Source organism: Marmota marmota, unplaced genomic scaffold (genome assembly GCF_001458135.2).
Source record: "Marmota marmota marmota unplaced genomic scaffold, marMar, whole genome shotgun sequence".
Classification (NCBI taxonomy): domain Eukaryota; kingdom Metazoa; phylum Chordata; class Mammalia; order Rodentia; family Sciuridae; genus Marmota; species Marmota marmota.
Window position 1 is genome coordinate 12,284,474 of NW_025999982.1, and position 17,939 is coordinate 12,302,412.

Consider the following 17,939-nt stretch of genomic DNA (forward strand, 5'->3'; position numbering starts at 1 on the left):
CTGAAGCTAATAAAGGCAACAAAACATAATAAAACAAACAAAAAATAAAAACCTGAATAAAGGATTTGAACAGCTACTTCTCAGAGGAAGCTATATGAATGACAAAGCATTAAATGGAAAAAAAAAAGTGTTCAAGTTAGTTAGGGAAATGCACAAACTATTGTTACCACTAAATTTTCAATAGAATGGCTGGAAGTAAAAACAATGACAACATAAAATGTTTATCAGGATGTGGACAACTGGAATTCTTAAATATTGTTCGTGGAAGTATAATATGGTTCAATCCTTTTGGAAAAAAAAAAGGTCTTGCAGTTTCTTTAAAAATCAAAAATACATAACTCTACCACCCAGCAATTTTCTTCTTAGCTATCTACCTAAAAGACATGACAATATTTGTATTTAAAGACTAACACAGAAATATCCTAACAGATTTATTCACATTACCTGAAACACTGGTGATATTCCAAGTATCCACCAACAAAAGAATGAATAAGTTGACATATTCATATAATGAAATATTCATCAGTAATAAAGAGGACTACATTATACTGAAAAACAAATTTAAAAAAACCTCCTAAGTAAAAGAATTTCATACAAAAGAGTACATATTATATTTTGTTTATTTAAAGTTCTAGAATATAATAAACTAATCTATAGTAAAAAATTGTAACAGTGGTTACTTTTCAGAAGATAGTGGCAATAATTGGGAGAAAAAATGAAGGAAATTTCTGAGCTGATGGTAATGGTCTGTATCTTGAAAGGGTTTTGGAAAAACATAGGTTAATGTATTTGTCAAAATTATATTTTTATAGTGCACATAAGAATCAAGGGGCTGGAGTTGTGGCTCAGTGGTATAGGGCTCGCCTAGCATGCATGAAGCACTGGGTTCGATCCTCTGCACCACACAGAAATAGAGGTGAAGATATTGTGTCCATCTGAAGCTAAAAAAATATTAAAAAAAAAGAATCAAATGATTCACTGAGCATAAATTTTACCTTTAAAAAAAGGAACCATAAATTATAAACAATAAACTGTTTAGGTATAAAATGCACTGATGTCTGCAACTTATTTTGTAATGTATCATTAAAAAGAATGAACTACAGAATAAAGGGGATGATTAGATAAATAGATATAGTAAATGTTATACAGTAAATATGTAGTTATAAATATACTTAAATGTTAATTACAGAATCTGGATGGTAGATATGAAGTGTTTATAATTCTTTTATCTTCTATATGTTTGAAGATTTTTATAGTAAAATTTTAGAGAAAATCAGCATCCTCTTTATCCAGATTACAGTTGTTTAAAAAGTTTAAGTAGAACTCATTGAAAATGGGTGAATGTAAATTGGTTACTTCTAATATTTTGAGTTGAGAGAAAAACCGTACATTTTTCCTATCTCTGAAAGAAACTTAAAGGCTCTTTTCACTCTGTACCAGGGGGGAAAAAAAATCATCACTGACCTTTTTTCTCTTCCTCTGCTTGGTTTTAGTAGAGTCCTGTGTAGCACTCCCACTCCCTAGGGATCCTGATGTGGTTCTCCCTGAGTGCTGGGATCCAGATGATGGAGCTGTTGGTGTAGGAGGTGGCGTGTTCTCAGGGGAGTCGGGGCAGGACTTCATGCAAGACCCCTGCCCAAAGAGACATGGCTTTGTAATAAATAACCAGGCCCTTTACTAACATTACAATTTTAAAAAAATAGCTAATGAATTTCATGTTACTTATGACTTTCAAATATGAAAACATAAATTATTCCTATCTAGTCCATAGAAATGACTATCTTGTTGTTGAGGTTCTAAATACATTAATTTATAATCTAATTATTTAGACAAAATCAGAATTCTTCATGTATAAACTTTTAGCCTCTGGTTTTGTTAGATAGAAATTTTGTTAGCATTTCAAACTTACCTGTCTTACAAGTTTCCTTAAAAGGATGCTTTTTAGATGATATTTGTGACAATGGTGACTAGAATTTTCCCAGTAACTCAAACTCACCCTTAGAGTCACTGTGGATTACTCTAGTCCTTTCCACTTGCAATGTCTTCCTTTCTTCCTTTCCTTTCTGATATTCCTAATAACTATCTACTTTCTTGGGTCATGAATGCATGTCTGTTCTTTCTTTCATGTAGAAGCACTTCAATATTGAAGACTGCTACACATTGTAGCCTCATTTTTATGGTTAAATATTCTAAATAATTCCAACCAGTTATTATTAGATATGCTTTTATGCTCCTTCAAACACACCATCTCCATTACTTTCCTTTAGACATTCTGCACCAGGTAAATGTCAATCCAATAAGGATGGCACCTAAAATAAACTAAAAAAAATCTTTGTTGCATCACAATATTGCCATCTCAGACATATACAAGCAAATAAAAATCTGTCCTTTTTTTAGTATGATATGATTAATCTAAACATTCCTCATCCTATCAACCATACCAGCCATACTATCTACTGTCCATGATTTCTATAATGTATTAAAAACTTATGCCACACTTTGTAAAATGATTTGCTGAAAATTTGGATGCTGGTTTTAAGAGTATTTCCTTGATCTTTTCGAGAACCACTGTTAAAAAAAAGGGAATGAGGCTAACCTGCCATGACTTGTTCCTGGAAAAACAAGATACAGGTTGAGTATCTCTTTATTCAAAATGCTTGGAACAGAAGTGTCTCATATTTGAATTTTTTTTTCTTTTGGAGTATTTGCATAACTCTTAGGGATCATAGCTACCTCTGTGCAAATCATATGTTAGGACAAAACTTGGAAAATTAACCTGAATTAATATTAAATTTGCTAATCTAGTATGAGGAACCCAAGCTTAACTTGCTCAATCCCATCTATGGTTAGTATTCAAGAATGATCTTCCTTTAAATGTAAGGCACTGAACATTAACATCATGATGCTAAGTTTTCAATTCCAATCAACTAAACCTAGCACAATCATTTGGATCTTCTTAAAACATCCTTTTGAACACATTATCCTTCAGCCAAGAATCATTCAAATTCTTCTTAATGATTCCTGCACTCTAAGACCCTATATAGTCTGGGCCATGATTTTCTAACCAAACCTGCTACTATCCCTTCTCAATGAACGTGTTGCTTGTATATTTCAATCATAGTTGGTTTTTTTCCTCCCATGTATAATCATACTTATGCTTCATCCCTGGCCCAGAACATCTTCCCCACTTTGAGGTTCTCATCCCTTCAATACTCAGCTTTCTGATTGTAACTGGGGAATGTGTGTGTGTTTGTGTGTGAGTGAGGGAAAAGAGAGAGAATCAGAAAATCTTTTATTTCAACCCCTGCACTTTCTGTTTGGGCCACTCATTTTGTTACGTTATCTTGAATTGTTTTTTTCATTTATTTGCTTTTTTGTTTTACAAAATGTTCTGTTTCCATGAACACAGCTCCTATTAGTCTCCAGAGACCTCTTTGGACCCACTTTGGTACATTACTTAAGGTGCAGGCCCTAGAGATTGGCTGCTGATTTGCAGTGTTGATGACTAAGATTTCTGATTTACAGTATCATTCTTTTGTGTTTCATTAGGTAATAAAGGGCAGTAAAGAAGACAGTCTTTATGAATGTCCACTTTGACTACCAGTCACAGAGGAAGAAATGTGTCTGCCAGGCCAGGAAAAGCTTGAGGCTTATACTAATAATCTGTAAGGATGCTCAATGACACTCATGTTCCCACCTCCCAGAGAGCCCAGGAAATCCAGCATACATAGGACATTTTTTTCTTAACTGCCATGTAGCTGGGAACAGAGGCTGTGGTTGCTGAGCAGTTGCCCAGGGCAGCTTGGCCACCCTGGAGAACCAAGCAGGGTGGGGAACACAAAGAACCTTCCTAGCCATGCAAGCAATCACTTGAATGTTAAGGGAAAACTAGCCTTGTTATGTTCACAGTAAATTTCCTCAATTAGAAATGTAAAAACAAATTTGTCTGATGTTAATGGAAAGCATACTTATATACACATTCATAAAGTGAATGTGCATCAAAGACATTTTAAAGGGTGTTCTTTGACATCATAATTTGGGTTTGAAACATAAAGAAAACAGTGTTTAATCAACTAAGTAAGCTTTAGGGATTTTTAAAGTATGCTGGCTGATAATAATGTATGACCTTTTCCAAGAAAAGAAATGGATTTTTAATGGGCATAAACATTTAATTCCTACTTGGATTTCAAGCCAATCTGATTCTCCAAGAGATATAAAAAGACATCAAGTTGACTTTTTAGTATGTAATAAGATGATATCTTAATATATTTTCTAAATACCGTAAAGTAAGATATTTAAACCTGGGATTCATAGGGTTTATAGATTCCTTAGATCATAGATGAATTCAGAAGTGTCTGAACAACATAAAATTGTATGCAAAATTGGCAAATATGTTTATGGAAAAGAGGTTTGTAGTCTTCATCAGATTTTCAAAGAGGTGTGGCCTAAAACAAATTAGAATTACTTCTTAGAAACTATTTTAGTCATCAGTCTTACCTATAGATATTAATAAGAAGCAGACATTTATAATTTAGGTACAGATATAACACAGGGCTTTGTAATTTTCAAACAGGTTAAACATTTCACTTCACATGATCTAAAATCCATTTTGTGATTATACATTTGGATGTTACTATTTTTGATGTCTTTTCTATAGTTATTGACTTAACTATAAGAAACTACTGCTTTTTGTTAGCAAAAAAGAGGTCAGATACTAGCAAATATATTCAACATGTTATATTTTATTTCTGGCTTTTAAGCACATGCTGTTTACAGAAAATATTCGATATACTAAAAGTTGTGGAAAATTATTATGTAAATGTTTAAAACTGGAAAGAAGACTTTATAGTCCCCATAAATAGGAAGCCCATCAGCGTAAACAGATCAGAAAAGAATCTGATTTTTACATGATAGGCTAATCTAAAGCTAATGAGCCAAGTGTGTTTAAATCATGTCTATACATGAATCAATAAATTAAATGGGAAGCTTTTAATAAATTTCAATAAATCTTAGTAATTACATGAATAATAATTCTCTAATTTATGGGTAGGTGCTGGGGACTGAACCAAGGGCCTTCTGCATGCTAGGAAAGCACTCTTCTACCACCAGGCTACATCCCAGCCAAATTCTCTCATCTTTGAGGCAAAAAGAAATAATTTTTCCCAATGTTATTCAATTAACTAAACCAGTTGTTTATTTTCTGTGGAAATGAAAAATGCTTTGCAAATATCCCACCTTTACTGAAGGTCTAGGAAAGTCAAGTGAGGAAAAGAAAAATTGAAACGAAAATTGTTCTAGTAAGTAGACTGTTAAGTCCTGGCATATAGTAAGTTCTCAATAAATGTTTATTTGGTGTATGTTTTAAAGTTTTTTTGACTGAAGGCTATACTTTACTAATCTTTTTCAAAGAACTGCTAATGTAAACACAGACACATAACAAAATCCACCAATGTCTTAAAGTCAGATTTTCTGAAACTTACCTCAACAGAGTTGTGATACTGAATGAAAGTTGCAGAAATGGCATGACTGAAGGGGTCCCCTGCTTTGGTTATCATGTCCTGTCTCACAAGAAGAGCCAGATCCACTAACTAGAAGATCAGAGCAATGAAAATAATGAATACCATTAAAGTGGTGAACCTAAAAGCAATACATTCAAAATGTTATTGATAATACTGTATCTAAAAATCTGTATTGTGGACATGAGCACAGACTTTCACTAATTGATAAAATTCATGACGTACTTATGAATACAAATGATATATTCTGACTTTCTAGGGAAGTAATTCTCAAAGCTCATCTCAGAATCAGTAGGGAAGCATTTTAAAATATAGATTTTTGGGCTACAAGCCCATAGATTCTAGTTTAGTAGGTCTGTTCTAAGTGGGTAGTCTGGGAGTTCCCACTGTAAACATGTACAGAGGGGTTGGTAATACTTGGAGAAACTGGCAGATGGCAGTGATCCCAGATCCAGATTTTGTTGAGCACTAGGAGACCTCACATACCTAGACAGGCATTTTTCCAAACTTCAAACAGTATCTCTAAAGGCAGATGAGGACTTCAGAGTTCAATTTCAAGAACAATTAGAGGGGCTTGAGTTGTGGCTCAGTGGTACAGAGTTTACCTAGTAAGTGTGAGGCACTGGATTGGATCCTCAGCATAAAAATAAATAAATAAATAAATAAATAAATAAATGTATTGTGTCCATCTACAATTAAAAAACTATTAAAAAAAAGAATAATTAGAATCTTTTTCTACCCTAACACCCACCAGAGCTAAGGATACAAAGAAACATAACTGAACTAAATTTTAGTAAATGATATAACTGTCACAGAAAAGAACTCATGGATGGTAGAGCAGAGGGTGTAAGTAGAACTGATCAAGGACAAAAATGAGAAACCAGCCCTGTGTGGTTTGACAGACAGTTTAGAATTTTTACCTGTGCCACTGTTTCATATGCTAAATAAGCTAAAATTTCCATAGCGACAACATTGGGTTTTATCTCCATGCTGCTGCAGTCCAACCAGTCTCGAAATTTGGAAGCTTTTTTGGCTAGTCATTAAAAAACAAGTGGAAAATTTTAATTTTTAAAGTATCTTAATACTGCATATATAATCATAAATTGAAAAACACCTTTCCTGAGAATTGTATACAAAGAATAATGCCCATAAAAGCAAAGCAATATTTTGACCTTGAGGTTTTCTTTTTTTTTTTTATTGTTGGTTGTTCAAAACATTACATAGTTCTTGATATATCATATTTCACACTTTGATTCAAGTGGGTTATGAGCTCCCATTTTTACCCCATATACAGATTGCAGAATCACATCAGTTACACATCCATTGATTTACATATTGCCATACTAGTGTCTGTTGTGTTCTGCTGCCTTTCCTATCCTCTGCTATCCCCCCTCCCCTCCCCTCCCATCCCCTCTTCTCTCTCTGCCCCCTCTACTGACATTCATTTGTCCCCCTTGTATTATTTTTCCCTTTCCCCTCACTTCCTCTTGTATGTAATTTTGTATAACCCTGAGGGTCTCCTTCCATTTCCATGCAATTTCCCTTCTCTCTCCCTTTCCCTCCCACCTCTCATCCCTGTTTGATGTTAATCTTCTTCTCATGCTCTTCGTCCCTACTCTGTTCCTAGTTACTCTCCTTATATCAAAGAAGACATTTGGCATTTGTTTTTTAGGGATTGGCTAGCTTCAGTTAGCATAATCTGCTCTAATGCCATCCATTTTCTGCATTAAAAAATGACCTTGAGGTTTTCTAGACCCAAGAAATACAAGTTTTGCCAGGCGCAGTGGTGTAGTAGGTCTTGAATCCCAGAGACCCAGGAGGCTGAGGTAGAGGATTGGCAAGTTCAAGGCCAGCCTCAGCAACTTAGGGAAATCCTAAGCAACTCAGCAAGACCCTGTTTCAAAATTAAAAATTAAAAAAGGCTAGGGATGTGATTCAGTAGTTAAATGCCCCTGGGTTCAATCTCTGGTACATCCCCTGCTCATCCAAGGTAAGGAAAAGATGTACAAGTTTCAACCCTTGATTACAACGCAACACAATGGCTGCCTTTAAGAAATCCCTATGCATTTTATTCTGAATCTGTGGTACATGACAGTATACTAAACTACTTAAAGTTTAGTACTTTTCATATTGCTTCAAAATATGTTACCACTGGCCATTGCTTAAGTTGCATCAACAGAGATTTGTTTGATGTAACGTTTTTCTTTTTTATTATTTTAATTTATTTATTTTGGTATTCAGGGGTGCTTAACCACTAAGTCACATTGCAGCCTTTTTAAATCTCTAAGTTGATTAGGGGTCTCTTTAGTTGCTGACACTGGCTTCAAATTTGCAATCCTCCTGCCTCAGCCTCCAGAGTCACTGGGATTACAGGCATGCACTATCATGCTAGCTTGATGTAACTTTAATTTATACTCGTGGAAATAAAAAACTAGGAGAAAGCCTATGATGAAGAAAGAAACATACAGAAACTGCCCATCTAACACTTTTCAAAATGTGTCTATTATACGAAAAAATTCAAAGTTGTGAATTCATTTATTTATTTTTATTTATATATGACAGTGGAATGCATTATAATTCTTATTACACATATAGAGTACAATTTTTCATATCTCTGGTTGTATACAAAGTATATTCACACCAATTCGTGTTTTCATACATGTACTCTGGATAATAATGATCATCACATTCCACCATCATTAATAACCCCATGCCCCCTGCCTTCCCCTTTATTTAATTTAGAATAAAATAAATTGATATCTGGCCTGATTTAAACTTGTAGCTATGTTTTCCAGATTAAGATGCCCAAATTCTTAAACCTGACTCTCAAAACCATTCAGGCTGATTCCAGCCTTTCTTTACATTGCTTCCCTATTTAGCTGTCATGTGGCCTTGGATTTAACCCTTTTTATGGTCATTCTTGCTCCTTTCCTTCCATGGATTGCTCTCCCATCTCTCTTCATCATTCATATGAATTCTGACCATATAAGTCATGGATATACTTTCACACTCTAGCCATGTATTAAAATACAGGGTATCTTTTATATGTGCTTATCATTTTTCAAACCATATTATAAGTTCTTTGTGGGTAAAGATCATGAATCAGGTCTCTCTGCATACCTAACAGTACCAAGCATATATGGGACCAAGAAACATAAGGGACCGTCAACTAACTATATCCAAACTGCCATAGTACTAAGAAAAATCTAATTTGATATAGAGCTTTCCCTAGACATTACTAATTTAAATAGTACTCTAGAGGGAAAATGATTGATAGGGAAAATTTTTTTTAATCAAATCTACATGATGTTTAAAAAAAGCTACTTATTATTCTTTAGATTAACATCATACCACTGGTCTACAGAACACTTAACAATAACTTAGAGCATGGCATTTTGATCCTTACAGATAGAATCTTCATGGATTCCATATACAAAAGAGTTTTGTTTTAAATAAATCACAGAAGACATGAAATCCTGCTATCTCTAAAGCTGTCAAATGTGGCAGAATTATGATTAGCCCCCTTAAAGTTATCTCCCTACAGTAACTCATCTTCCACATATTCAGACATGAAACATTCCATCTATCTAGTAAGCTGCAACAGCTCATGAACACTTGCTAGACATCTCTGAAATACTTCTGACAGAATTAAAGTCACCAGGAAGCAATCTGGTAAGATCAATGAAATGTACCTTATTTACTTCTCCCTTTGGCAGATCATTAGGAACACAGAAACAGATATTTAGTGACTATGCTCTAAAAATTTTACTTTGAAAGTTATGAAAAGGATAATTATTAGTATTAGGTCAGACCTATGAATAGAAGCAAAAGAATTAGTAGCTTCCTTACTAGACTATAAGCACAGAAACAAGGACTATGACTCCACCATTGTATCCTCAGAAAATAAAATAATGCCTTTCCTTGGCAGACTCACAAGAAAGTATTTCTAAAAGAAATGAAGAAAGGAAAGAAAAAGATATTTCTTTAACAAAAAGGCAGAGTCCAAACTTTTCTATGTATCAAAAAAGATGCACAGATTTCCCATAAACCACGCATTATTGCTGTCCATCAACAAGTGAACAAACATTCTCTGAGCCATTTGTTCCCTGTCGTCTGGAAAAGGACTGCTTCAGAGACTGATGCTTCCAGGATATTATTGGTTTTTCCAAAAGCAGCACAATGATCCCCAGCTGTAACAGTTCATTTTCACCCAGAGCTGAAGGAGCTTCTAAACAAATGAGTTTCTTCTTTACTCCTCTTCCCCATATATCAGGAAAATGGGTAATCTGGAAACTGACTAATAACTTAAGTAGAATTCTGAACAATGTCCAAAAGTTCCTAGTGTTATCAGCTTTCTAATACTAGACTACATTTAGAACAACTTTACATTATAATTTCATACAGAAATTTAAGGTTAATCTCATACACTTTTTATATCTCTTATCAATAATTACTAGACAAATTTAAGTTTCTAACAAAATTCTTTTCTCCCACCCCTGACTAATATTTCATGATTTCTACTACATCTGTTCTCACCAAGAATTCTGTGACTTCAACCCTTTGAAATTACTATTCTTTGCATTAATTGAAAATAGCCTTCCTCAGAGGGTAAGGATTCCTCTGGAACCTCCAGAGTAAGGGTTCCTTATTCCCTTCTTTCTATATGTCTTCAATGGGCAGCTATGGTTGGTTATCTAGCCTGCTCATTTCCCAGTAACAGAGGGCCTTCAGGCAATGTCTTCATTCTCTTAAAGCTACTCTCACAAGAAAAATACAGAACAAGTCAATGGACAGCAGTTTTCTAACAGAGGCAAAAAGAGAATGGAATCATATATATATATAAATAACTATCATACACAATTTCCTGCCCACCTGATAATCATTTAATTATGGCAAGAAAATAAAGCCATTTCAAGACAAAAATGAGTACTTTGATCACTCAGTCTCAGGAATAATGACATTAGGCCCATTAATATTTTAAAATATTATCAGGGGTATAAAGTTAAAAAATAAAGGTAGTTACTGAAATGGCACAATAGAATGTAAGATAAATAAACTAGTAGAGAAAAACTGAAATGAATAAAACCATATGAATCCAACAGAACACAGAAAAGGAGGAGGAAAAATAAATAAAAACACATAGTACATTTAAAACACAAAATATAACAGTACATATAAAATCAAATGTAGATACAATTTGAACTCATCTGCTAAAAGAGACTCTTAGATCAGATTGATTTTTAAAAATCTAGGTAATAATTGTTCAGAAAAAAATAAAAATAATGCTTGAAAGAATTGCAATATGATTTGCCAGAAAAACCATTGTGAGTCAATGCTAATGTTAAGTTTTAAAAGATTTAGCCAGTGGGGGTACACACACCTGTAATCCTGGAAACTTGGGAGGCTGAGGCAGGAGGATCATAAGTTTAAGATCAGCTTCAGCAACTTAGACCCTGTCTCAAACAAAATGTGGGGGGTGGTTTGGGATGTGGCTCTGGGTTCATTTCCCAGTACTTAAAAAAAAAAAAAAAAAACAGGAGAGACACACAGAAAGACAGACAGACATGTGGGGACAAGTGCATGGAGTACTGCATACATGGCATACATTAAGGGCTTCTGAGTGGCAAACCATTCTCCCATGCTAGGCATGTAAGTGGCAAACCACTTACCCCGTAGGCACAGCCCTGAGCATGAGGCCACGTGTTGCAGTCCCTGCACTTGCTATATGCCCGCTCCTCGATTGGTCACTGCAGGAACTGTTGGCCAGAAATTGTATTGGTGGCTGCCTGTAATCTGCTTAGCTACTGCCTGAATATATATACATGGTAACTGCGCAATAAATCAGACCTGCTTCCTGCTTGGTCTCTAGAGGTCTTGATTAGCAACTCCGCAGCCACACTCTCCTCTACCCTGTTCTGTGGACCTCCTCATAGAATGAGAAAGAGCCCACGCACAGAAACAAGGGGTGGGGGGGTGTTAAAGACTTTAAGTAAAATGACTATCTGAATTATATAAATATACAAACAAAAGACAGACCAAGAGCCTTAGTCATAACTGAACTCATGCTGTAAAGATGTTTTGCTCCATTGCCCAAAAAGTGATACTCACTATTTTAAAATAATACCAGTAACTGCCATGAACAAGCATGTAAGAAAACATATATGGTGGAATCACAATTCCTATATTCTGGTGATTATTTATCAGGAGAAGAAGGAAAAAAACCTAACTTTCTAACCAGTACAGCAATGGCTTTCTAAATTTGGTGACTCACTTGTACAACGTATTCTCAACCTCAGTATTCTATCATATAAAACAGATCATTCCACCAAGGTTTCATAATGAAGCCTCTATGGACACCATTTGAACAAATATTTTTAAATAATGAATTCCTTCTTTCCTACAGAAAAGAAAATTAAGCATAGTGTACTGTTTATATTACAATTATTTTATTGGGGCTGACGTTGTGGCTCAGTGGTAGAGCGCTCGCCTAGCACGTGCGAGACTCTGGGTTCGATCCTCAGTCCCACATAAAAATAAATAAAATAAGGTATTGTGTTTAACTACAACTGAAAAAAAAATTTAAAAAACACAATTATTTTATAGAGGGGAAAATGTTACTTTTAATCTAGTTTTTGTGTTAAAAGCAAAAAGTGAACAAAAATCTAATTTTCAAATGAAAGGTATGAGAATTTAAGATTGTCAGTTTTAGTGTAAAATACTACTTCTATTCCTTTAAGTGAATTAAATTTAAAATATGATTTAAAAAATAGTTATATTGCACCAAATGTTATTTTATAAAGTGGAGATTTATAGTTATAAAAGACTTGAATGCCATTTTTAAACCTAAAAATTATGATACAAAAACCTCTCATTTGCTGAAATTGCCATGATCTGAAGTGTCATTTACTTAATGTTTCACAGATGCATGCCAAGTTGTTAGTCAGATTGGAAAGTATATTTAGTTAGAAAAAAAATCTTTCAAAACATGTTTTCCTATATTTTTCTGACATTTACATGGGGCACTATTTGAAATGTGTCATTCATTTGTACTTTATGATCTATAAATGAAACTCTCATTTTTTTCCAAATCAAATACTTTGTTATTATGACCAGATAATAGCTTTTTGTTTAAAGACATCATTGTTTCTATAATCCCTCAAATCAATGTCATGTGCTACTTTGTCATATTTTTTACTGGACTTTTCATCACACTTTCACTCTGAGATTTACCCCAAGAGCCTTAGTCATCACTGAACAGTTGCTGTGAAGATGTTTTGCTCCATAATCCAGTTCACTACGATGAGTCTTTATGTACTTTTAATAAGCTGGTATTCAATGATGGGTAAGCACTAATAATACTGGTAGGTCATTCATGTTAGGAGAGTATGGACTAATGAATGTGGCTAATGCTGAATGCATGCCACAGCAGGAGGTTAAAGACAAAAATGGAAAAGACTACTGATATGCTCATTTGTGGAAATATGAGTATGCATAAAGGCAAAGTTTGGTATTATAATTAATACTGGGGGCGTTTAAATGTCATGACTGTACTACTGGAGTCCATTGTGGATCAACTAGAATCAGCAACACTAGCATAAATATGATCAAGAAACTGGAAAAGAAATTAAAATTACCTTTCTGACTAAAGGTAATATGAATAATTAACATAACTCTGTATATTACTAGTGCCCTTTAAAATCTCTTAATAGTATTAATTGCAAAACAGTAGAATGTTGTAAAATCTTTAGGTTTCCCCCAAAATGCAAGTTGTTTTGTAACAGCAACAACTATGTATATATTAAATACCAACTTCTAAGGAATAAAGAACATGTCAGTTTTATGCATCTGTAACACAAATCTCTTATACATTAACATATAATTAAGTAGTTAAATGCATACTTACAGAAGCTTAATTGTCGACTTTCACAAAACTCTGCGTATTGAGCTGAATCCATACTTCGTGTCTGTCTTTCTGCCCTCTAATGAAAAAATGAAAAGACAAAACGTTTTCAAGGAAGTAGACTATTACATACATTTTCACAGCTAAAACTTAAGTTTGAAGTATTATTCTGCTTTCCTTACCCCAGGCAAATAAAGTTAAGTACTACCAAGTGCTACATTATATACCATGACACATATGATAAGTAACAGTAGCTGTGAAACTTGCTTCTTTTGGAAATAAAGTTTAAAATTTTATTTCTACTTCGTTATTGAAACTAAAACTAAAAGACTGAATTTCTTAAGACTATGTACTTCTAAATTTTCTTACTAGACCATCCTTTTAAAGGAAAAAAAATGTTAGGGGATAATAAACCAATAAACCAAACAAAATATTATTAAATATTATTGTTCATCTGTTTTAAAGCTGTAATTTTTTCAATGTTAGTCAATGGACCCAGCAAATGAAATCCATATTTCCCCTTAGAACTTGGTGCCACAGTTAACAAATCCTTTTTAAATTGCAAAGGAAAAAGAAAAAAAGGTAGTAAACATAATACAGATCCTTTAATCTGAGTCCAGGTATGATTCAGAGTTTGGTATAGTTTCATTCGTGGGTTTTTGATTCAGTATAGCAGATGTTTGCTGCTTCATTGTCCCACAAGAGGTAGGATAATTATAATTCACCCATGGTTTGGTGGGAAAGAATATGACCACTTCCGCTTCCTTGGTAAGGAGAGTATTTTGAAATGAAACAGGCTGGTACTTCTTGGAATGGGTTTCTGGCCTGTAGAGGAAAAAAATCCCTGAGATTCAATTTTTTTTCCCTGCTGTGGAAGGACTTTTAGCAAGTTATCTTTATCACAGTTGTTGGAGCACATAAGGACTACTTCCTCTAATGTCTGTGGATGTTTTTGTATTTTTAAAACTGAAGTCATTCTTTTTTCTTTTTTTTAAATTTTAGTGGGTAGTCAATTTTCACTGATAACATCAGCTGATAGGCTGAATAATGGTGTACTAGCTAGAGCTCTGCAGAAAACAAGGATAGGGTGGTAGAAGTTATAGTGAAAATTAGTAACTACTGTGGTTCCTTCTAAGAACACTGTTTATTCCCTTCCTTATCTTTCCCCCCCTTGCCCTCCTTCTCACTTATTTTGCCATGCCTCCACCCACCCCCATACTTATTCACAAACATACACATGTGCAGGCATAAACCCAGATTTCTCATGTTTATTTACCCTCTAGGTTCAAGTGTCTTTTTGGAGCATATATAAGCAAATATTTTACATATATGAAGTGTACACACAAACACATTTGTATATGCAGATGACTGCATATGTATTCTCTTGTGTATGCATCAGACGTACCATCCTTAAGGATACATTATTGGGTGAATATTTGTATACTTAAAAATATTTTTGATACATAAATGCATTATTTAGTTTTGACCTTCTTTCAATGTATCTGACATGATTCATGATTGCTGATGGAAAACAAAGAAAGAATGGGAAGATATGTTTGTGTTTTGAACATAAAAAGTAATGAATACTTTTGAATGAACAAATGCTATCATTTTATTCTACAGGGCAAACAATGACTATCACCATAATGCAACCAGTCTTTAATTATCTTTGCATTCCTACATAAGTTCTCTGCAGTTCTACTAAACAGCCTCATCTACATGACACATTTAGACAAAAAGGACTTAGATAAACTAGCTGTGGAAAAAGAGAGAAGGTTCCTAAATGGATTCTTAATGTTTTTTCTTCTACCAAGTTGGATAATCAAAAGTTGGCATCTGTACACATCCTTAGATAGTTCATGTATCTGCACTAAGTGATTCTAGACATTTAAATCAGGAAAACTTATCCTAAGAAACTAAGGTTGTCAGGATGGCCAGCTTTGAGTGAAATATTTAACTAGCTGGAACATTTTTGGACTTCAATGCCTATCAATCTGATTACATTTCAGAGATAGCTATAAACATCTGAAGGGTTTTCAATTGTTATGGCTAGTTTCATTCTATTCAGAGACCCTCTCCAGTGCCTAACCTCTTTTGTTCCTTAAGCATCTTTATTCTTTTAATTCCTCCAGTATTTAAGCCTTGATCTGAAGGGCATCAGGAAGTTGGCCCCAGAACATTCATAGCAAACCATTTATATAGCACCTAGCACACAGGAAATACTCAATGTAAGGCAGTTGACTCAACAGCAAGGATTTATAGGCATGGTGTACTATAGCTAGAAAGTAGCTTAAAGTTTATCTTATTCAATCCTCTTCATTATAAAAAGACAAGGAAATTGAAGTTCAGAGAGAGATGATTTGCCAAAGGTGACTAACTTAGAACTGAAGCTGAGGACTTCCAATTCCCAAGCTAACTTATTGGAAATATAAAAAAGCTATTTCCAAACAATAGTAATTTTTTACTCCAGTATCTTCCTTGGCTGTTCTATGACCAGGAATCATACGAACTGTAATCAAATTATATGAATTATAGACAGGGTAGGCAGCTTTTAAACCAATGACCCATTAAAAAAATCAAGTCCCTGAACATATGTTAAATAAGTCTAACTCTTATTTTTTGTGGTATGCAAATTTCCTCTTCATTTGGCCTCTATTCAGATCATCCATTCAGACTCCAATCCATACTGAAGTGCACACTGGCAGCTCTTTTCTAATCTTGGTACTGTAAGAAATCTCTGGACAAAGTACAAAGGGAAAAATAATCATAAGCCTACTGTAAGAACATGATCAAAATAATAATGCCTCCTCTTTACAAAGAACAGCAAAACCTCTAAGACAGAAGTTTTAATAACTCCATTTTATAAGAACACTATGATTTAGAGAAGTTAACAACAAAAAAAAACTTTCAATGTTCATAGTTAATGAAGAGACAAAGCTAGAGGTAAAACTTAGGCCCTAAGTACACAAAATTCCTTACAAAAAGAGTTAGAACCAGGTATGGTTGTGCATGCCCATAATCCCAGCTAATAGGGAGGACAAAGCAAGAAGACTGCAATTTCAAGGCCAGCCTGACAAAACTTACCAAGACCGTCTCAAAATAAAAAATAAAAAGGGCTTGAGATGTATGTTGCTTAGTCAAAGAGTGTTTGCCTGTCATGCACAAGGCCCTGGGTACAATTCCCAGTACTGTTAAAAAAATAAAGAAAAAAGAAAAACAAGAAAAGAATTACATATATCTATCATATTCACTATAATGAATTTGTATTCCATTTACGTTCTAGCTTATTCTGAATCAAGTATTAGAATACCAACTTAATTTTAAAAGTGTCACTTTAAAGGGAGTTATAAAGTCCATCTGACCATTCTATAGGGTCATGAAACTTGAATAAAAAAGATATCATGTTGCTAGAATATTAAAAACACAAATCTCCAAAGTAAAAATCACTGAAAATTTATAGCCAGTTTATCCCAGCTTTATTCATATTGAACATTTTCAAATCACACAATATTTTCTTTATCTTAGACTGTCACATGAATGTAAGGTCATGATCAGACTGGTGATGGTGTTCTATCTGCAAATTCACTTTATCTTGTGCTTAATGTGTCAACTATATCCACTCCCAGGTTTCTTTAGGTGCCAAAAACAGTTTTCTTGAATCTTCCAAAAAATACATAACATACTCATTCTTTCTGTAATTAAATCTTATTAGTACTGCAATATAGTCAAGTATTGGATAAACTACTTTTGGAAGAATTATTCCTAAAATTTCCTTTAAACATTCAAAAATATTTTAAAAATTTAACAGAATAAAAGAGATAGCTATGAGAATAGCTATGTTACTATATTCTGACTATCAAGAAGTTATAGTGGATGAGAAGCTCGAAGATGGCGGCGAGGGGAGTGCATTGCCCCCGTGTGCTGCTTCACTGTGTGGGAGTATGACAAGTCAGGACGGCTAAAGGCTATCTTGTTAGGAATTTCCAGCAATAGTGGGGTGCTCCGGAACCTGGAGGAAGGATTTCGATCGCACGAGGATCGGCTACGGGGACTCAAACACGAGAGGTTTGTCGCACGGAGGGTAACACTGCTTATTCAGCAAATCGCCCCGCGGCTAGAGTCTGCAGCGCGCGCTGGGAAACGAGGAGATAGCGACACAGGGATACAGCGCTGCAGTTTCTGCCAGCTGTGCAAGCACCGTACTCAGGGCTGAATTCTGGGTTCGAGGCGGGGGAAGGAAGCGGTCCATCTCGGTTCTCCACACTAGTCAGACCACAGAGGAGGCGAGCAGCCACCATGTTGGAAAGCTGACGTCACCATTCCTGTTTTCGACTGACCGCAGCTCATTCAGCCATAGAACAGGTAATTTCAGGCTTCCATTCGCCTGTGGCTTGCAGACAGATTGCTCGGGCTCAGTGCCTGGGTGCTTCTTACTGCCTGCTCTTATCGGAGCGAGCACCGAGCGCGGGGCGGCCGAGTTCCGGCTCCCGGAACCGCCCTGGCCCAGGGCTGGGGAGCCCGCA

At 34.9% G+C, this 17,939-nt stretch overlaps 1 protein-coding gene across 3 annotated transcripts in view; it reads right to left on the reverse strand.

Moving 5' to 3' along the window:
• Window positions 1-17,939, reverse strand: part of Supt3h (SPT3 homolog, SAGA and STAGA complex component) — a 460,033-nt gene that overhangs the window by 104,074 nt on the left and 338,020 nt on the right. For all 3 annotated transcript variants that reach the window (XM_048805405.1, XM_048805406.1, XM_015487372.2), the window contains 4 exons: window positions 13,420-13,495; window positions 6,437-6,549; window positions 5,481-5,588; window positions 1,465-1,632 (listed from right to left, as the gene is read on the reverse strand). In XM_048805405.1, the coding sequence (XP_048661362.1) occupies window positions 1,465-1,632; window positions 5,481-5,588; window positions 6,437-6,549; window positions 13,420-13,495 (465 nt within the window). The remainder of the gene's footprint in view (window positions 1-1,464; window positions 1,633-5,480; window positions 5,589-6,436; window positions 6,550-13,419; window positions 13,496-17,939) is intronic.